Below are 22,565 nucleotides of genomic sequence, written 5' to 3'. Positions count from 1 at the left end.
GCTGTCGATTATTAAGATAACTTTTGAGCCATTGATAAGCTGGACCCCTAATGCCATAGTTGTATGATTTTGACAATAGCAAACTGTGATTTATAGTGTTGAATGCTTTACTTAAGTCGATGAAGACCCCCACTGTATGTTGCTTTTTCTCAGTTGCAAATGTTATTTTTTCTATGAGTTCAATTAATGCCAAAGCTGTTGATCGTTTTGCTCTAAAGCCATATTGTTTTTCAGTAATTAATTTATGTTTTTCTAAAAAAAATAATTAGTTTTTGAGCAAACCACTTTTCAAGGATTTTTGAAAACTGAGAGAGCAATGACACTGGTCTGTAGTTGTTAAAATTATGTACATCTCCTTTTTTGAAAAGTGGAACGACTTTAGCGACCTTCATCTTCTCAGGAAAGACACCCGAATGTATAGACAAATTAAAAATAAAAGTCAGTGGATTAATAATACAGTCAATGGTCCTTTTTACAATGGCCATGTCAAGTCCATCACTATCAGTAGAAGTTTTATTTTCACATTTACTAACAATAGATTAAATTTCATTTTCCTGAACCTCACCCAGGAACATGGACTGCATTATTCTACTTTCCATTCTACAAGTTACATTTTGACTTTGGTTAGATATATCAATTGATCTGGCAATATTTTCCCCAATATTAATAAAAAATGAGTTAAATTCATTGGCGACATCTATGCTATAGTTCATAACAGTTTCATTGCACACAAAATATTCAGGTAACTTAATATGTTGTGAATTTGGTTTTATTATATTATTTAATATATTCCATGTTATTTTCATATTTCCTTTATTATCTTTCGATCGTTTATTATAATAGTCCCTTTTAGTTTCTCTTAAAATTGTCGTCAATTTATTTTTGTATGCTTTGTATTTGGCCTCACAATTAGATCCAAGGTTTATTACTTTTAGGGGTTTTCTTTGAAAGCTTTAGTGGGCAGCATTTATCATAGCTAGATATATATGTGTTTAAGAAGGTTTCATATGCTGCATTCACATCATTCACATAGACACCTGACCAGTTCTGCTGTGAAAGCACACTCCTAAAATCATTTATTGTTTTCTCGGTTCTCACTCTAAAATATAATGGATGATGTGAACTCTTGTATATCTCAGGTTGCATGTCATATATGGTAAAAACAGGCAAATGATCGCTTAAGTCATTTATCAATAATCCACTTTGAACAATTTTTTGAACATCATTTGTGACGATATTATCAATTAATGTGGCACACGAGCTAGTGATTCTGCTAGGCTGCGTAATTAGAGAAAAAAGAGATCTTGTATACAATGCTTCTAAGAAATCTGAAATAAACTTTTAGATTGATTAAGAAAGTCAACATTGAAATCACCACTTATTAAAAATGTTTTATTGTTATTCTGTGTAACAAGTAATTGTTCAAATTTGTCCTGAAAAACATCAATTTTGGATCCTTGAGCTCTGTAAATGCAAGCAGCAATCACATTCCTGTTTTTTCCCATATCAATTTCAACAGCTACACATTCAAAAATTCCCTGGATTGCAATAGACATCTTTTCAACAAGTTTGCATTTCAAATGACTATCAACATACAACGCCACACCTCCTCCTCTTTTTTCTGATCTACTTACATGGTACAGCTTGTATCCTTCTATTTCAAAGTCTACACCCTTTTCATCGTTAATCCATGTTTCAGAAAGTGCTATTATTTTAAATCGACTTGTAAATGTAGTGATATAATCCTTCAATTTGTTGAAATTTGCATTAAGACTTCTGATGTTGAAATGAAAAAGCAACAGACTGTCCCTTGAATTAACGTTTAAATTAAATTCATAATCAGTATAATATTTAGAGGTGTCACAGTATAATATTTAGAGTGTTCATGAACCAATGCAGAAACAGAGAGTATAGATAGCCAAGCAGTGATCTTCCTGGAAAAAAAATTGAGGGCAAACCATGTCAGGAGGTAGGGCAGCCTAAGCCCCAACATCCCACGGAATGTTCTGGAACACGTGTTGAAACAGATCCAGAATACACATCCCCAAGTGCATTTGCAGTCATGCTTGAGGATAATTTTTCTGAGCTGTGCTGCCAAATTATCTTAAAGGTCTAATGCCCGTTGCTGGGATAATTCAGAATGCAAACGATTCAAGGCCTTAAAGGCATCTGAGCTGCATCTATTTATATGCCAAGCTGCCTAAAGTAAAACTCAGAAATGCTGTATTTTATCAAGGGAAAAGGGAATCTCACTCTGGTTGCATCTTTAAAAAAAAAAAAAAAAAAAAATATTATATATATATATATATATATATATATATATATATATATATATATATATATATATATATATATATATATATATATATATATATATATATATATATATATATATATATATATATATATATATATATATATATATATATATATATATATATATATATATATATATATATATATATATATATATAAAAATAAAAATAGGAAGTCGTGGCCTAATGGTTAGAGAGTCGGACTTGCAATCGAAAGGTTGTGAGTTCGAGTCTTGGGCTGGCAGGAATTGTAGGTGGGGGGAGTGCATGTACAGTTCTCTCTCTCCACCTTCAATACCACGACTTAGGTGCCCTTGAGCAAGGCACCGAACTCCCAACTGCTCCCTGGGCACTGCAGCATAAATGGCTGCCGACTGCTCTGGGTTTGTGTTCACAGTGTGTCTGTGTGTGTGTGCACTTCGGATGGGTTAAATGCAGAGCATGAATTCTGAGTATGGGTCACCATACTTGGCAGAATGTCACGTCACTCTGGTTGCATAAACCCTTTATGTTTAATGCATTATAAAAGTAGTTTTAAAGTACTAATTATGCTTTGCAATTAACCTTATAATGCATTTTATGAACTCAGTAATGCAGTTATAATTATTGTTGGGCAACACTAATCATAACAGATTTCTTTAATCACAATTAATTGCATTATTATACAACAGTCACTGGCTTGGTTGGAAGAGGTGGACAAGAGCGCGGTTCAGTTATACATAGATCAGTGAGTTTGACTGCTGAATGCGCCGGAGTGCAGATCTTCTGATACGTGCTGCATGATTGCGTGAAAATTTCTGAGAGTCAAAAATGATAGATTTGTAAACTAATATATTGTGAGAGGGATGTGTGTTACCGTGTCCCATACGACTTAAAAGAATAAACCACACCGTTAACAAAACAAGTCACTCCACTGTGTTGAGCAAACGCTTCTCTGCTGTCTTCACGTGTTATCGGAAACTTCCTAAACCCAACTTATAAAGTCATTATTACGAGCTCATTGCATTCTTTTTTGTTAAAAATAACAGTGGACAGTTAATGTTGATACTTAGCCTTAATAATTTGATCAATAGCAACCCCAAATGTGACCCATGTATGTGTATTCACTGTATTATTTTTTTGTAATATTATTATTGTGTATTATTATTTATTTTATTTTTTTTCTCTCCTGGAATAGCCTTACCAGCTGTCCAGCTCTTATGCCTGGAGCATTTGGGCCATTCGCTGGAGGACCACACCAGGGACTTTCTCGATCTGGCGTGCCTTACCCCCTTCCAAGACCGTACGCTCTGTACTTTGTATTATCACAGCCTGAGCGAGCGGTATAAACCAGCGAACGGTCCCAGAGCGGATTTGGGTAGAGAGAGGAGAGGAGTGCTAGTGAATAACAGATCCCTGTTCAGATCCACTCCCGCTGCATGGAGTTACTGCCTGAGTCCACTGCAGATGGAGAGCCTAATCCCGCCACGACTGAGCCGATCGTCGCCATGGAACCTGAGCCTTCATCATGGACTGACCAAGCGCATGAGACGGCAACATCGTCCGCTCCCGAGGGAGTTTTGGTGAAGATTGAGGGCTTGGAGGGTGAGCAACTGAAGGTGACCTGCATCTGGTTTCTGGATTATATTTTGAGGAATTTATAGGCGTTTTCCAGACAGATTTAATTGACTGGTTTGGTAAGGCATTAACCAATTCCCCTCTGTCTCCGCTGGTTCTGCCCAGCCCTGAATCTCATGCTTCTCCGCTTTTTCCGCCCAGCCCTGAATCTCCTGTGTCTCCACTGGTTCCACCCAGCCCTGAATCTCCTATGTCTCCACTGGTTTCACCCAGCCCTGAATCTCCTATGTGTCCGTTGGTTCTGCCCAGCCATGAATTTCCTGTGTCTCTGCTGATTTTGCACAGCCCTGAATCTCCCTGCGGCTCCGCAGCGGTCTTCTGGAGCCCAGCCTCTGCTTCGGTCACCTGTGCCTTGATCGCCGCCTTGGACCTCTGGACCCTCTGTGTCATCCTGGCTCTCTGTCTGCTCGGCTCCATCCTGGGCTCCTCATCCATCGGTGCAGTCTCCATCAGTTGGTCCCCTGGTGTGGTCGGCTCTCATTCCACCATGGCCCCTCCCGCCATCGACTCCACCGTGGATCATCTTCCTGGCTGGCCTCTGGAACACCATCTGGCTCCTCCTGCTCCTGGCTCCTCCCTCCATCTACTCCACCCTGGTACTAAAGTCTATGCTCCCTCTCCATTGCCTGTCCGACGCCCGCCTCCTGAACCCCCACCCTCCCTTGGCTGGTCTATCTCTGTTGGTGCAAGGACGCACTGTTATGGGAGAGGGTGAACTGTTACAGTTATGGACTTCTGTTCCTTTTGAGTTCTCCTTTTTTGGTCATGTTCTGTTCCTTGTTTTGTTAATTGATTGCTCCCCACCTGTTTCCATTCCTCTTACTTTCCTTGCCATTTTAAACCCTGTCTGTTCAGTTCTGTTTTGTCTGCTATTGATGTGATGTTACAATGATTTGAATATGTTTTTCTATGTGCCCTTTCTACTACTGAGAATCATTAAAAGAACTGTTAATATATCTTCTTCATTATGTTATATTTGGTTATGTTAGTTTGGGGGGGGGGGGTGAAAGGACATGGGGGTTCGGGATCTGCCGTGGGGTTCATAGTTCAGTGGTGCCTGGGGCAGAAGAGGGGGGGGGGGCTTCAGGAGCGAGTTCAGCTTCCTGACAGCCTGATGGATGAAGCTGTCCTTCAGTCTGCTGGTCCTGGCTTGGAGACTCTGCAGTCTCCTCCCTGATGGCAGCAGGCTGAAGAAGCTGTGTGACAGGTGGGTGGGATCATCTGTGATGCAGAGGGCTTTGCGAGTGGGACGTGTTCCGTAAATGTCCTGGAGGGAGGCGAGAGAGACACCAATGATCTTCTCAGCTGCTCTCACTATGCGTTGCAGAGTCTTTGGGCAGGGCGCTTTGCAGACACCATACCACACAGTGATGCAGCTCGAAAGGAGGCTCTTGATGGTGCCTCTGTAGAAGGTGCACATGATGAGGGGCAGTTCTCTGGCTCTCCGCAGTTTGAGGAGGAAATAGAGACGCTGTTGTGATTTTTTTAGCCAATGTTGCGGTGTTGTCGAATATAGATTAATCAATTAAAGTTATTAAATTATATTCAGTCAATATCAGTGAATGATTTTCTTTGAACATTAATGACAGGCAGTGCGTTTATTAGGCTGTCTCTTTAAGCATGCATATCCAAAAATACTGTACATGTGTGTTTTCTTTCTCATCGGTTTACATTCACGTAAGATAAAAATGTGTTTTTGTATATACTGCATATTGGTTGACAAATATGAAAGAAGTGAATTTCTGCCTGGAACAACCTTTTCTACAGTCGAAATACACGGAACGGTTCGAGAACGGACACAAACCTGGAACCTGTCCCGTACTGCTAACTGTTGTTCTTTGTGCTCATGCTTGTGCTTTGTGTGCACTGCACGCAAACAGGGTAAGTTCAGGGAATCAGTTCTCTGAAATTTGGAACCGGTACTAAAATTGAACTGGTTTTCAATACCCAACCCTGATATCAGAAAAAATGTATTACAGTTTTTTTCAGTCGCTAACAAGCATTTGTCCAAGCAGTTGTCACATTTTCAAAACTCTAAACACAATTATCACAGCATCTGTCTATTGTGGCCATACCATTCACACATTTAATGTCGTTTTCACACAATATGGAGTCATTAAATACATTTCCACAATGCTTACATATTCTGAACAGACAAGCTATACCTCCCAACAAAATTATGGATCGTTTTTGTAGTATTTACAAATGTTAACACACAACATCCCACAATAGCAAAAACAATGTTCCAAACCTTAGATACAGTATAAAAACCTCTGCTTCTGCAATGATATCAGTTCAAAAACAATATATCTTAGCTGATTTATGTTGTGTAAATTGGGCCAACCACAACTGATTCCAATCTGGATTAGACTCAATGGCAGGGCTTATTTTTTAGACAATAAACTTATACAATAAAAGGAGGACTTTGAAGAGTGATGTTTTTGGAAACAGAAACAGAAAAAGAGAAACACTGTAATGTATGGACGAGGAAGAATAAGAGCAAGGGGCCCAGGGAGAAGAGCAGGAGCAGTGAGAGGAGCAGGAGCAGTGAGAGATGCAGTGAGAAGTGAGAGGAGCAGGAGCAGTGAGAGGAGCAGTGAGAGATGCAGTGAGAGGAGCAGTGAGAGGAGCAGGAAAAGTGAGAGATGCAGTGAGAGGAGCATGAGCAGTGAGAGATGCAGTGAGAGGAGCAGGAGCAGTGATAGATGCAGTGAGAGGAGCAGGAGCAGTGAGAGATGCAGTGAGAGGAGCAGGAGCAGTGAGAGATGCAGTGAGAGGAGCAGGAGAAGTGAGAGGAGCAGGAGCAGTGAGAGGAGCAGTGAGAGGAACAGGAGCAGTGAGAGATGCAGTGAGAGGAGCAGGAGCAGTGATAGATGCAGTGAGAGGAGCACGAGAAGTGAGAGGAGCAGGAGCAGTGAGAGGAGCAGTGAGAGGAACAGGAGCAGTGAGAGATGCAGTGAGAGGAGCAGGAGCAGTGATAGATGCAGTGAGAGGAGCAGGAGAACTGAGAGGAGCAGGAGCAGTGAGAGGAGCAGTGAGAGGAACAGGAGCAGTGAGAGATGCAGTGAGAGGAGCAGGAGCAGTGATAGATGCAGTGAGAGGAGCACGAGAAGTGAGAGGAGCAGGAGCAGTGAGAGGAGCAGTGAGAGGAACAGGAGCAGTGAGAGATGCAGTGAGAGGAGCAGGAGCAGTGATAGATGCAGTGAGAGGAGCAGGAGAACTGAGAGGAGCAGGAGCAGTGATAGATGCAGTGAGAGTAGCAGGAGCATTGAGAGGAGCAGTGAGAGGAACAGGAGCAGTGAGAGATGCAGTGAGAGGAGCAGGAGCAGTGATAGATGCAGTGAGAGGAGCAGGAGAACTGAGAGGAGCAGGAGCAGTGAGAGCAGCAGGAGCAGTGAGAGATTGTTTTTATTTTAACCCCCACCCCCCCTTTTTTATCTGGGCTTTTTGATGTTGTTGTTTTATGTTCAGAATGCTCTTATGTGTTTCATTGCTATTTTGTTCACTGTAAGCAATACTGTCGAGCCTGTTCTGTTCTATCATACCGTGTTTCTACTGTACTGCCTCCTGCAGTAAACAGTAAAGGGAAAAATAGCTTTTTACTGGAATGCTTTTGAATGTGAACATTACTGTACATTTGGACATACAGTTCCAAACCAATAAATTTAGTGTAAAACAGTGAATTGCATGTTTTGCATGCAAATACCTGTAAAACTGAAACATAAAAGTCAATGCAGTTTTAGTAATGTCAAAAATAGCCAGTATTTTGAAACCTGGTGTACTTTGATTGACTGTATGTACCTTGTGAGGTGAAAACAAGTGTTATTCTTTGACAGAATAATTTAATTTTGAGTCAGATTTCCAGTGTTTTGGTAAAGTTGGTGTGTGCAGATAAAGATGTGTTCTATTTTGAAATGAAGATTTAGTATATATTCAACAAAATGTGTTTTTGAGAAGAAAATTATCCATTTGGCCAATTGTGTTTTGTAGGTGTGAGTCTGTGTTAAGAGTTTAGAAAAAGTATCTGAAGTATGGTTAAGCGCTTGTTAGCGATTGAAAAAAACTGTAAGTGACCAGGTGTAAACAGCCCCTAAAATTCTTTGAATGTAAACTGCTTTTATTTAGAGTGAGAAATACAGGGGAGTGGCTTCATTACATCAGCTATATATCACTTTGCTCACAACTGATTGGTCCAGTTTGGGTTTGTGATCTTGAAACCAGAATAAAACTTGCTCCACAGCAGGTTAGCCATGTATTCAGGGTATCGAGAGTTTGCTCAAACTAAACGTGAACTTACCTTGAGAAAAATAGGCCTCTGGGCAGTTAAAAAAGTTCACAGTGAAACGAAAAAAAGATAATATCATAGCTGAATGTTTTCTCAAAGTTTTGGGATTCCTTTGGAACCCATTTAAATATTTTGCTGGTCACCTGCTATCCTATGGGGACTTATCAAAGTGAGAATCCCTATTTCCTTGTTCAGCCTTTCTGATGCTTCAATTTTAGAGTCATGCTTAGCATTACAATGAGATGGTTTATTAAGTATGTGTGGCTGACCAAACCGGTTTTACCTTGTGGAGAGAGAGCTAACATCAGAATCAGAAAGAGCTTTATTACCAAGTATGCTTGCGCATACAAGAAATTTGTTTTAGTCACATAAACTACTAGTACACAGAGACAACAACAACACACAGAGAGACTAAAAAATAAAAAATATATTAATAAATAAGATGGACTATTCTGACCATGCTTTTCATACTTTCCTGGACCTTGACACTGTTATTTATTTGGCAGTCTATAGGACAGTCTCAAACCTGCCAGTTTTCATCAAAAAATATCTTAAATTGTGTTTCAAAGATGAACAAAGCTTTTAAGGGTTTGGAACGACATGGGATGGAGTATCCCTTTAATAATGAATAATCACTTGATTTATTACCTAGAATAAGGTGAACCTAGAATACCTTATGACTTCCAGTAAAAACTCTTTCCATAAGACTCAAAAAGTGAAAATTCAGTCACTTCTATTTGTCAATCTTTGAGCTTTATCCATTCATTGTATCTATTTAGTAGTTGTTAGTTACTCTTGTCTATTACTTTGTTAATAAAACTATTTTTTATTACACCTGTGTGTTCCTAGTACAGTAAAAAGTCTCTACAAGTTAACGATATCTCACAAATCCTTCAGATTGGACAGATTGCAACTTTCTATTGATTGTAATTCTTATTTATTCAACTACCTTCCATGATAGTTCTTTATTGTTAAGGTGCAAATCCTTGGCTGGTGCCCCATAAAATAGTATGACCAAAACGAAATGTTTATATTTATATTTAAGTCCAAAGCCATTACACTGGGGGAAGTCGTGGCCTAATGGTTAGAGGGTTGGACTCCCAATCGAAGGGTTGTGGGTTCTAGTCTCGGGCCGGACGGAATTGTGGGTGGGGGGAGTGCATGTACAGTTCTCTCTCCACCTTCAATACCACGACTTAGGTGCCCTTGAGCAAGGCACTGAACCCCCAACTGCTCCCCGGGCGCCGCAGCATAAATGGCTGCCCACTGCTCCGGGTGTGTGCTCACAGTGTGTGTGTTCACTGCTCTGTGTGTGTGCATTTCGGATGGGTTAAATGCAGAGCACAAATTCTGAGTGTGGGTCACCATACTTGGCTGAATGTCACTTCACTGGTGGTGCTACATATTTCTAAAATCACTTCATTTAGTGGTGCCCCGTGTTTGGCTTTCTAACATCTGATATCACTACAATAAGAAAAGTAAAAGGTAACTGGATAAAAGCTTTAACTCATCCATTATGAAGTCATGTCAAATGATGCTCTAAATACATGGTTTCTTGGAAAGTCAGTGTGCTACAGTATATAAATAGATGCGCAGGTGTGTAAAAGAAGTCCTAAGAATAGATATGCCAGGCAATAAGGTTAATTCATCAGTGAAGGTCAATAAATGAAACTGGATACTCGAGAGTCATCGCAAAAGGCCATGGTAAAAATGGGATTGCACAGACAAGGGTGATGTACCAGCAGAGTCATGTGGAACTGGACACATTGTGAGAGTGAGACTGAGATGCCATTCTCCAAACAGTCTTTCACAGTCTTCAAAATTTTGTTGTGGTAGTAGGATGTTTTAGCAGTGAAGACATTTGCTGAGAAGGAAGAGAGGAGAGACTGATACACACTGAGGTCGGTAAAGTTTCTTGATTTCTGCCATTTCCTCTCTGCAGCCCTGAGTTTAGAGCGATGTTCATGGAGAACCTCGGACAGCCAGGGGGCAGATGGGGAGGTGCGTGCTGGTCTAGACAACAGTGGGCAAAAGTTGTCCAAGCAAGATGTTAAAGTGGAGCAAAGAGTGTCCGTAGCGCTGTTCGTCTCCAAAGCTGAAAACTGAGAGAGTGCAGGAAGCGAGGATGAAACCACAGAAGATAGGCGAAATAAAGAGAGTGAGCGTAGGTTCCGTCGAAAGGTGACCTGCGTTGGAGTGTGTGTCGCTTCAGGAGTAAGTGCTAGGTTAGCAGTAATGAGGAAGTGGTCTGAGGTGTAAACTGGAGCAACTGAAGAGTTGTCCACAGAGCAACAGCGCGTGTAGATGAGGTCCAGTTGGTTGCCTGATTTATGAGTCGCTGTAGTAGGCACTTGCTTGAGATCAATGGGGCGAGCAGAGTTTTGAAGCCTGGGGTTTATCTAGGTGGATGTTGAAGTCACCAAGCAGTAATAGAGGAGTACCATCTTCAGGAAAGTTTGATAGCAGCACATCCAACTCCTCCAAGAAGTTTCCCAATTGTCCTGGGGGACGGTAAATGACCACAAAGTGGATTTAACTAACCCTTTGAACTTGCACGAACCCGGTAGTGAGATTTTTGGCACAGAAGTTCTCTGTCATACATCCAAAAAGTTTTTTCTCATGTTTAGCATGAGAATCCAAATATTTATCAGAGTAAACAACTCTGAATGCATGAAACAGAATTGCACTCTCTTTAATAAAAATTGGCAGTAGGTAGCGACAAGTCATAACAAATAAATAACTAAACCAGTCATTCAAATATATTTTTTTAATGATTCATTCGGGGACGAAACAAAACTTGTTCTTGTGTTGCTTGGAAGATGTACAACTTTCCAGCGTGGTTTTGTACCTATTTATAGTGAAAAGACTACATTTTTCGAAAATTTAAGTTAGTTACTATTAAGTTACTTACTAACTAGTTCATATTTATCACATTTGTAATGGTGCCCATGTTCAGGGAAAACCGCAATCTTGCTTGTGTGATAACTCTTTACTATATTATAAATATAAAATTCACATACTTACTATTGGAGCATTTTTGTCCACATAACTTGAATATTGGAATTTGGTCATTTTTATGCTATTTTTGCCCTAAGCTCCCATGTATGTGCGTCAAGTCAAAATCCACAGACTAATTCAATTTCGAGGAATAAAAACATGACAAATTAAATGGTTTAATAAAAGCAAAAGTTTTTAGCCTCAGTTAAAAGCTCCTCAAAATTCATTGCCACCATTAAAGTCCTCAAAATTCATTGCCACCATTTGTCTCATTATGGCCGCCAGGCTAAAGCTTTGTCACATTATGCCACTCCAGAGTCAAATCCGGGCTGCTCTGCCAAAGTTTCTTCATTTTATGACCTCTATACCAATGAACTGCAAGCAAGAGCCTCCTAGAGTTGGGGTACTCATACTCGAATCCGGTCTCAAGTAGAATTTTTTTAAAAGACTCTGACTCCGATGCATTTTTATTGGACTCAGACTCGAGTCCAACCGAGTCCAGGGACAGTTGACAGAAATGTCACTGTCTCGATGCATTATCACAAAAGTGATATTCAGTATTTTCATGTGTTTTTAAGTCTTGACTAGTACTTGAAATCCAAAGGGTATTTCTGTATTCACACACCGAAAACGCGCTCACAGTTCTGTTATTGCTACACATTTAAACAAAAAGTTATGTTAAACTGTTCATTATTTATTTATTTATTTTTGAGCTAATATACTTATTTATTATTTAGCTTGTAATAATTGCCTTCAGTAAACTTGAGAATGTTTTATTACATTAGTTTATTATTTTGCATTTGTATTAGTAGCAATTTCTAGCTTCAAAGAAAAAATATTTTTCAAAAATTTTTGCTGCAATAGTTTTTATGGGTCCAAAATCACCTTGGGTGTGCATTATTTTCAAACAATCATCAATTACTCCTTACATAATGTAATTTATTGTAATTAAAGTTATTTAATTAATATTAACATTTATTAAAAAAAATAAAACAGGTATGAGCTCGCTGTGACTTATAGAAAGTATATGTAGGGCTTTTATACACAGTGTGTAGCATGGTACAGACAAGGTTTATCCATCACAGCCTCATTTTTCATCCTGCTCCATCATGGCCTCATGATCCTTGGTCGCCAGCTCCAACCTGGTTCCCTGATCCTTCATGGTTGTTCCACAGCCAATGGCCTTGGCCACTGTTCCATGGTCCAGGCCATAATCCGGTTCCAGTTCATGTCCCTTCCCCTTGTTCACCACCCTCTTGGAATTTTTGATTAATCTTGGGCTTCAAGATCCGCCCATTAGAAGGGAGGATCTGTCAGATGTGTTTTTGGTTTTATGTACACGTCTTTTATCTTGTTGTAGCCATGTTTTTTGTTCCCGTTTCCCTTGCCCTCATGTGATCCTGCTATTGGTGTCTTTGCTGTTTGCATCATTAGGCTTATTTAACTTCATGCAGCAATGCAAAGATTGGCTGCCGCCTGACAAAAGCAATGGATTATGGTGAGAAAATGTCTTGACTTTTTTTTAATTGGCGCAGCTTCCGCCGCCTTAGTATCACATGTGCCATCAAAGACTAGCTAGCCATCTATTTCAGGTGCTGCAGTTGCTCAAAATTGTAAATTGAAAACAATTCAGTTTTTATAACAGTAAAATCTTTTTTAGTGTAGTTGCAATGCTGTCACATAAAACCTAAAATACTGATAAAAGCATACATACCCACACTTTTTTGGCATTTAAATAATATTTTTATGTTGAAAATTATTCATGAACTGATAGCAAGGTATCAGGAAGTTTATAAAAAGTGTTTCTGCTGCTCATTAAAAGGTTTCTTAAACACCTGTGTATTTGACAAATACTGACTTTATTTCACTTTACCTGTGATAAGAGTATGCAAACACTATCTGTAAGTGTCCATCTTGATGTCTCCACTTTTAATTCCTCCAAGACTGCAAGCTGCTACTCTCGCCAGTCGGTGGCAGGCTAGTACAGTTCATCTCAAACAAGCCTATTTTCTTTGTCAAATCTCTGTTCATCTTGTATTTTTTCATGGATATCAAGAAAATGCACATCACAATCCACATGACTCCAAGTCCATCAGTTAATGTGTTGTGAAACAAAAAGCTGTGCGTCTGTCCATCGTTAAGGTAGATTAATTTTACAGTCATTTCAGGCCAAAATAGAAATCCATAATGTATATAAAAATGTTCTGTTCTTTGAAAAAGCCCTGTTGTTTTCTCAAAAATCTAACTTCACTGACATATTTTTTAAATTAGATTTGGACAGTTTTCAGATAAAAAATGAAACCTGAATTTACACCATCCTGTCCAAAATGGCACACTTCATGTGCACTTGCTGTCCTGCAGACCTTCAGTGGCTGCTGCATGTGTGTGTCTGTTCACTCCACGAGATTGAGGATGTCCAATTCTTCATTTTAGTTTTTAGAAGTAGTGAAGCAAGTGCCTCCTTTATGCACCCTCGATGCTCATTGCTGCCAAGCCCACATTGAGGCAAGCTCCACAGTAGACTTCTACCCGACAGTCAAAGCAGCATGACATCATGAAAGTGTGCACTCAAAAGAAGACCACGAGGGTTTAGGGTGTGATTTGTGACAGGGTCTAAGATTCCTGAGTCCATGTCGGCTTCCTGGTGTGGGCCTCATGGTCCACAGCAACCCCACTGGGTCTGTGCCTTCATAAGTGCCTCCCAAACTTTCATCTTTGATTTTTAAAGCATTTAAAATAAGTTTTGTATGCTCATCAAGACTACATTTATTTAATCAAAAATACAAAAAACTATAATTCTGTCATATTTTATTGCAATTTTAAATATCTATTTAAAATGTTCTATTTTAACATACTTTAAAATATAAATTAGAATTTATTCATGTGAAGCAACGCTGAGTTATCAGCATCTATTCTCCAGTCTTCAGCGTCCCATGATCCTTCAGAAATCATTCTAATATGCTGATTTATGATCATTGTTGGCATCACATCCATATTCTAGAGTGCCCATGACAGCCACAAGGGGGCACTCCTTTCGTCTCATTGTTGGATTGTTTTCTGACAGGTTTCCATCACCCAGAGAAGGACTTTGGAAGAACACGTCTACGATCTTCTACGTTCGGCTGCCCTGGCAAGTTCATTACAAAGGCAATGACATGGGAGTAAGTGATTAATGACAAAATGTTCATTTTGGGGTGGAGTATCTCTTTAAGTTGATTATCTAAATGAGGGCCACCTGTGCTTAATTAGTTGATATCTGAACATTCCCCTCCCGAATGGTGTTAATAAAACATATTTTTTTGGGTGAACTATCACTTTAATTAGATTTCTCATTATTGGCTTCAGACAATTTCCAGTGCACAAAGACTGACAGATTACTATCTGCGCTGTTGCTTAAAGGGTTTACCTTCTTTCATACATTTTTAACATTCTTTGTACTTGTAATTATTACAGAATCACAAATACCCCAAAAAATAAATAAAAAGATGCATGTTTATTTTACAGATTAATATATATATATATATATATATATATATATATATATATATATATATATTGTAAAGTAATTTTTTATATATTTCTACATTTTGGAATTATAGAAATATATTTCATATAAGCTATGAATGAGCTTTTAATTTATTTAAATTGTATAGTGTGATATCATATTGGCTTTATATAGACCCTGCTCTAAGATATCTGCATAGGCCATCAAAATTAATATCAGTGTATTACTAATTTTACACATTTGACCTGATCAATTTCATTGAAATAACTCACAAATTAGCTTTTTCTTAAAAAAAAAATTTGGCGAACAAGTTGAGCTTAACCATAACCTACACTAAACCAGAACTATTCATTTAAACAAATAACAGGTTTCCTTTAAAGGCTCCAGCCCCCCCCCCCCCCCCAACACACACACACACACACACACACACACACAAGTCATCACAATTTCGTCCGCTTATGCGGATATCCGCCCAATCTGGCATCCATATACCTTGTGTTGGAGTTATGTATGTGAGTCAACACTGGATGGAAAATATAGAGACACTTGTACAAGGACATAAAAACACATGGATTAAAATTGCATTATTATGGTATGCAACCGATCGTTATGTTGTCCTTTAATACTGTGCAGATTACTACGATGATATAGACGCATTTTCTTGGGCGTTTTCTTAGGTGGTGGAGCTTCGGTTGCAGTTTTTGGGATGTTTCTGTCCTGCAAAATGTCATGCTAAATTACGGTTTTTACTCTGTATTACACAAAACACAAAACATTGAAACAGAAAACGGATACTCTAAAGGACTTATAAACGACCTTTGCTACTGTAAGCACACAAACAAAAGTGTCAAAGGTAACATTTCGTCATCAGCATTAGCCGATGAGCTACACTTAAGGTTCTTCATTATTACAGGCATTAATACGACAATCTGATAGCTAGATCATCTATCTTCCATCCATATTTCTTATTATTAATCATAATTTTCTAAAGGTACGATTTGAAATATTTGCAGAAAAGTACAATTCGCAGTTTTCTCTTCCTTCGGCTGGGTCTCAACACCACCGTGCACAACTTCAGCTAAACTCATGTCTCATGCCAAGTGGTTGTTGTTTCATTCATAATTTTTCTATGGTAACGTGAAGTTTAACTGTAAAGTGAATATAATGCTGCAACTTAAATGTTTTTGGTTGTTGTCGTTGTTTTTCCAGACATTTCTGCCCCGACGCTGTTTGAATCAGTATAATATCTGATACGGAACCTTTCCTAGAAGAAACATCATATCGGACTCATTTATATCATGTTGGCACCTATAAGGTACAGACATTTTTTTTTTTTTTTTTTTTTGCAAAGACAGACACTGGTGGCAGCGTTAGCGCATATGCAGCTGGGTGGAAAACATATACGTTACCATGTTGTAGTTCATTTCACAAACGCTATCGTATCATCGTTTATCAACCCTCAATTTTTTTTAATATAATTTATTTATTATAATTTACTCTAATTACCATTGTACCAAAGCCCATTTTTTTGTCTTTCTTGTTAAATTATATGACAATGAATGTCAATGCTGACTGAATGTTAACTTACTTCAAAAAGAACGGGGAGCAGAACAAAAACATCATAAATATGGTCGACATAATAATTATTCTTGCCTTGTATTCCAATTCGTCGGAAGCCATATAGCAGTTGTTTGAAGGTCAATCATGAAAATTCTCGAAATAAACGTCGTTATTGACTGAAAATTCCAAATCCTCATCAGCTATTCTGAAGAAGAGAGCGAAGCCCGATTCATAACCGTTTGTGATTCGGATCTTTTCAATGAATCAGTTCGGAACTAATTGGTTAATCATTTGGTTTATTTACCAATAGATGCTTACCCAAATCTCTGCCACTACTTTTTTTATTTATTATAATTTATTTAAACATACTTGATGATACACAACCATGCTGTTTAATAGAATACAAGACATTGTTTATACAGTTTTCAATCTCATTTCATTTGTATAGGACTGTGAGCACCGAGAGGGGGACTTGTCCTCTGCTGACTGTTCAGCCCAATCGAGCACAGGTGGACGAGAAATTTCAGATTGTCGTAATGAATTTACTGCCAAATCAAAAGGTGACGCTACACTCTCTACATCAATCAGAGGACAAGGACTTCTGGGAGGCTTTCGGACACTACATCAGTGATGAAAACGGGACAGTGACAGGTGCACAGTCAGTCTAATGAATGACATTTAGAGTTTTAAAGGTATTATGTAATTTAGTTCCTGCCAACAACCTACAAAACCATTCAAAAGTTGAATCAGCAAGATTTTACAGTAAGATTTTCTACAATACGCTCAAGTAACATTTGCCAATACTGAAAACATTTGTGCTGCTCAAATTTTTTGCTCAAACCATGATACATTTCAAGATCCTTAGGAGAATAGGAAGTTCAAAAGAGCAGCTTTTATTCGAAATATAAATTTTTTGTAATCGTATAAAAGTCTTTATTGTCATCTTGGACCAATTAGTTAATCTCTACCAGATAAAATCCTCCTGAAGGTGGTGCGTAGGCTACAAATATAGTTAATTCCTTAACTATGTTTACTATAGGGAGATAATGAAAGGACCTAAACCTAAACTACATTGAATGATAATGAATAACCTACATTGACCAACATAAAAAAATTGAAATTTAGTGGCCAAAGATGAAAGTTTGGGAGGCACCTATGAAGGCACAGAGCAGATGGGGTTGCTGTGGAGCATGAGGCCCGTGCCAGGAAGTCGACCTGGACTCAGGTAACTGAGGCTGGCAAAATCAGATGTTTTTAAGTTTAAATTCCCTTTTTAAACAAATGAATACAAAAAGTAAGAAGTACTGTAAGTCTTGGACGAGTCATCAATTTCTTCAGCATTGTCCTCCACTAATCTTTGATTCCTGTCTCTTGTATTCAAGGCTGCGTAAGATGAATATACTCACACCAATAGTAATTCACATCTCAGTATACAATGGGCATCTCTCTCAAGACTTCAGCCAGCAAACACCCTTGGCAAGCAGTGTCATTGAGCGCTGGTATGTTGCTCCAGGTGTGCAGAGGGTGAACATCAGGGAGAATGGAGTACGAGGAACTTTATTTCTTCCTCCAGGTAAACACACCCACATAATGATGTAAAGCCATAATATATATATATATATATATATATATATATATATATGACAAAGTTGATTCATTTCTAAATTTTATTACCGTATTTTTTTTTTAAATGGCAGTATGACTGTTAGTATCATAATAAAAAAACGTAATATAAATAATAAAAGTTCTTTAAAAATATTTCTAGAAATAGTTTGGCATAATCTTTTATTATTGCTTATCATTGGAAAAAAATTTGTCTGCCGATTCAAGATTATGTTCAACTTGTTTAAACATAAATGTCGAACCCCTCATGACATGTACTGTATGTCAAGGTCGCTATATCTTTTAAAATATATGAGATGATTTAACAAATTTATGACAAGGCAGTTTTAGTTCAGGTTGTAAGATGTCAAAATTGTTTGAGTTAATAATCCAAGAGACTTAGAAATACCTTTTATTAAAAAATATATTTAATTTGATATACTCGGATGTAAGAAAAAATATATATTACATTTAATACACGTTGCTTGACACATGGCATTGTAATGCAGTACAATATTTACTGCAAGCTGTTTTTTTGTTTATCCATTTTACTTGATGTATGTCACAATAAAAAAGGACATCTTTCTATTTAAAATAAATGAGAACCACTTTTATGCTTTCACCCAGCGGGTTATTATTGAGTACATACAGACGATTGTCTTGGAGACTTTTAGGTCCTGTAAACTGCTTGTAAATAGATTGCCATGTGTTTTTTTAAGGTCCTGGGCCGTACCCAGGAGTGCTGGACCTGTGGGGAGGAGGTGGTGGTTTGGTTGAGTATCGTTCTGGCTTGCTTGCATCTCATGGCTTTGCATCCATGGCCCTCGAGTACCTCGCTCCAGAAGAGCTGAGAACAGCTGATGTTGATGTGTCGTACTTTGAGGTAATGTCATTCAAAACGTTTGACAGTCTCCTAAAAGTGTAGCGACTCTGACATGATATCCTTGATGATCTGCAACTGTCACCGACCTGTCATTTCATTTGTCACCCATGCATTTTGGTGCACTTCCAGTTTCCCTCTTCTCAGGTCTTTCTGTCTTCATATTTGTGTGTGTGCATATAAATATACTGTTCCTGTAGAAAGCATACCAGATCCTGCAGAATCATCCGAAGGTACAGAGAGACCGTATGGGAATGCTTGGGCTGTCTTTTGGAAGTGCCGTCACACTCAGTATGGCAGCCTACTCCAAAGTCATCAAGGTTGGCTTCACCTACACACATGGACAGTTATCTACATTTAAAAGCAGCTTTTTAGCTTTTAATGTCATATTACTGTGTTGTAGCCCCAGTGCTGTGTGTGTATCAGCGGAAGTCATGTGTTTCCTGTTGATAAATCCCTCTTTGAAGTCTTTGAGGAAATGAAAAAGTGAGTGAATATTAAACATTATTAACATTATTATCCGACTGAGCCTTATCCAAAGCTTTGGTGGTTCTTGAACTTTGGAGTTTGAAGAATGTTTGGAGAAAATGTGACCTTTTTTATTAAAGATAATCATATTAGTTTAGTTATCCAGAGCATTTGAGGGAAATTTTCCCACACATTTAATTGCTAGAATATTTAAACGAGAAGATTGTAAAAAACATTTACAGTCCTAATCATGATCCTAATCATAAACGTTTTTTTTTCTTTAGGTATATGGGTAGGATATATATGAATAAAGAGAACCAGGTAATACACAGAGACATTATCTTGCCAATTCCCTCAGACCCAGCTCTCAAAGTGGATGTAAGTACAGTTTACAGATTATCTAGATTTGTTCATACGTGGTCTTTTTCTTTGTTGTTGTTTTTAATGTTAGCTCTGTTTTTTCACACACACACAGGTTGGGAGAATAAAGTGCCCTCTTCTGTTGGTGAACGCTGGTGACGATCAGAACTGGGCTTCTGTTGAATCTGCTGAAGATGTGAGTCACGTATGTTTCACTTTGGCTAAACTGAACAAATAACATTTATGATTTCATAAGATATCTGAAAAGAACAGCACTTGTAAAACATTTGACAGTAAGACAATATTAAAGGAATAGTTACCAAAAATGAAAATTCTGTTATCAATTCATGCACATCAGTTCACCCCTCCCCCCCCTTTGTATCAGTATTATTGATTACTAAAATTATGAAAAGCTGAAATAAAATATAATTAGAAAAACACTTTTTTTAATGTAGAGCTGAAATTGTTGAAGCACTAAAACTATTTATTATTATTATTATTATTTTTTTTTATAAATAAAATATTTTTAAATAAACACTTACTGAAACAAACTAAAATTAAAATAAAAATTGATCAGATAAAAACAAAACCGTAATAGAATGTTTGCAAGAGTTTTGGTGACCATTGACTTCCAGTGAACGGACAAATATAAAAGACTGAGATATTTCTCAAAATATGATATATTATTGTGATTATATATTCACAGAATATTAATTTCTGAGCTGCAACTTTAGACATGTGCTATCAATCTTGGCCACTAGGTGCCACGATCACTATAAACATGAAATCTTAGGAGTTCTTGGAAACTTAGATCCTTGATATGGGTCTCTTACACTCAGATGGAGATGATGATGGAGAAAGCAGGAAATCGACACCTGTTGACGGTCCTGACGTATCCTGACGCAGGTCATCTGATTGAACCTCCGTACTCGCCTCACTTCAGAGCGTCTAACTTCATCCTGCAGGAAATGAAGGAGAAGAGTAAGCATGCATGAGCTACTGTTTCTTTTCCTTCATGCATTTTTTTTGTGTATGATCAAAGTATTAAGACCTTCTTAAATGTATGATCATATGTGCAATGTATTCCTTGAACATTCACTGAATGTTTTGTTGTTGCTGCAGTTGTCATGCTGTGGGGTGGACAGACGAAACCGCACGCATACGCTCAAGAGGACTCATGGGAGAAGATTTTAACATTTCTGCGCCAGCACCTCTACTTCAGTTCAAACTTTGCAGTTAAAGCCAAACTGTAGTTCTATCATCTAGAGCAATTCAACTTTATTTCAAACAATGTTGATAATGATCGCCAGCACGTATTACTTTTCACCTTGGTATCTGTAAAAAATTAAAGTTGAGCAAGTATTATATTTTTTAATACTTTAGTAGTATAAGTTACACATAAATGCATTATTAAGGCTTGTAATGATGTTATAGGTTATGATGACAATAACTAAAGGCATTACAAGAACAGTTTAGGATGTGCTGAGCAATATTTCTTGATGCATTAAATACAATATTTGGGCAGTATTTTTTTTATGTACTCCTGTTTGTACCCAAAATCCATTTCTAAGAATGTGTTAGAAAGGCAAAGTTGAAATGAGATCAGTCCATTCTCTAATTTAACTGTTTAAAATTGATTTTGGGAAAAAATAAGTATTTTCTAAAGCGAATATCATGATTGTTATATAATTATGATAATATTTTGAACAGGAGGACTGATGCAAAAGCCACCAGATCCTAGATTTTAAAAACAATGACAATAATATTTAGTTTGTTTTAAAATTTGTAAGTATAGGAATGTGATATAGAAATGTAATTCACTTTGAATGTAATATTGAATGCCATGTTTTTAAATTCACAAATCAGTTGTGGATGAATAAATATGTTATTTTAAAAACGCTGTCTTTTTCATTTAAAAGTGAAAGAGTGTTTTATTTTTAATTTATGTATATTGTATATTGCTTAGGTATTAAGTAATTACAATTAGGCTTATGTTTTTTTTCCATCTTTTTTTTCTGTTGCATTTGGCTTTGGTGGGATGACATTGATGCTTGGGGGAGAGACAAAATGTTTGTTTTAGTGTCTAAAATGTAGAACAACTAATTCCAAAAATGGAGATAATATTTTAACACAGTTTTATTCTGTTAACATTAGGTTTCCAAGGAAAAAGCTAATAAAAAATTAAGAAGTGTTTTACATTATTCATAATGCCACATAGAATCATCGATTTAAGAAGGTTTTTTGGTTTTTGTTTATCGAAAGAATTAAGAATATGTGGAAAGTATGATTACTAAAATTATGAAAAGCTGAAATAAAATATAATTAGAAAAACACTTTTTTTAATGTAGAGCTGAAATTGTTGAAGCACTAAAACTATTTATTATTATTATTATTTATAAATAAAATATTTTTAAATAAACACTTACTGAAATAAACTAAAATTAAAATAAAAATTGATCAGATAAAAACAAAACCGTAATAGAATGTTAGCAAGAGTTTTGGTGACCATTGACTTCCAGTGAATGGACAAATATAAAAGACTGAGATATTTCTCAAAATATGATATATTATTGTGATTATATATTCACAGAATATTAATTTCTGAGCTGCAACTTTAGACATGTGCTATCAATCTTGGCCACTAGGTGCCACGATCACTATAAACATGAAATCTTAGGAGTTCTTGGAAACTTAGATCCTTGATATGGGTATCTTACACTCAGATGGAGATGATGATGGAGAAAGCAGGAAATCGACACCTGTTGACGGTCCTGACGTATCCTGACGCAGGTCATCTGATTGAACCTTTTTCTGTTGCATTTGGCTTTCGTGGGATGACATTGATGCTTGGGGGAGAGAAAAAATGTTTGTTTTAGTGTCTAAAATGTAGAACAGTAATTCCAAAAATGGAGATAATATTTTAACACAGTTTTATTCTGTTAACATTAGGTTTCAAAGGAAAAAGCTAATAAAAAT

General features: G+C 37.4%; 1 protein-coding gene across 5 annotated transcripts; it reads left to right on the top strand.

Moving 5' to 3' along the window:
• The first annotated feature begins 15,179 nt into the window (after nt 1-15,179).
• Nucleotides 15,180-22,480, top strand: LOC127956198 (peroxisomal succinyl-coenzyme A thioesterase). 5 transcript variants are annotated; one of them, XM_052553978.1, is made up of 12 exons: nt 15,180-15,311; nt 15,929-16,034; nt 16,728-16,930; nt 17,405-17,504; nt 17,662-17,852; nt 18,601-18,764; nt 18,962-19,081; nt 19,165-19,247; nt 19,514-19,607; nt 19,705-19,785; nt 20,429-20,570; nt 20,712-21,486. In XM_052553978.1, the coding sequence occupies exons 2-12, from the start codon at nt 16,018-16,020 to the stop codon at nt 20,840-20,842; spliced, it is 1,326 nt and encodes a 441-aa protein (XP_052409938.1). In that variant the 5' UTR covers nt 15,180-15,311; nt 15,929-16,017; the 3' UTR covers nt 20,843-21,486. The 5 variants fall into 5 exon arrangements, with proteins under 5 accessions (XP_052409938.1, XP_052409942.1, XP_052409939.1 ...); XM_052553979.1 differs by lacking the exon at nt 15,180-15,311 and adding an exon at nt 15,571-15,710; XM_052553980.1 differs by lacking the exon at nt 15,180-15,311 and adding an exon at nt 15,578-15,615.
• Nucleotides 22,481-22,565: the final 85 nt, after the last annotated feature.

This window comes from Carassius gibelio, chromosome B4 (genome assembly GCF_023724105.1).
Source record: "Carassius gibelio isolate Cgi1373 ecotype wild population from Czech Republic chromosome B4, carGib1.2-hapl.c, whole genome shotgun sequence".
Lineage (NCBI taxonomy): Eukaryota > Metazoa > Chordata > Actinopteri > Cypriniformes > Cyprinidae > Carassius > Carassius gibelio.
This window is presented reverse-complemented; position numbering and strand designations above follow the sequence as displayed.

What these genes read in the sequence shown, in the direction of transcription:
- LOC127956198 (XM_052553978.1), top strand. An exon ending in GGAAGTCGACCTGGACTCAG is followed by an intron (nt 17,505 to 17,661) that starts GTAACTGAGGCT and finishes CTTGTATTCAAG; the next exon opens with GCTGCGTAAGATGAATATAC. An exon ending in TTGATGTGTCGTACTTTGAG is followed by an intron (nt 18,765 to 18,961) that starts GTAATGTCATTC and finishes CTGTTCCTGTAG; the next exon opens with AAAGCATACCAGATCCTGCA.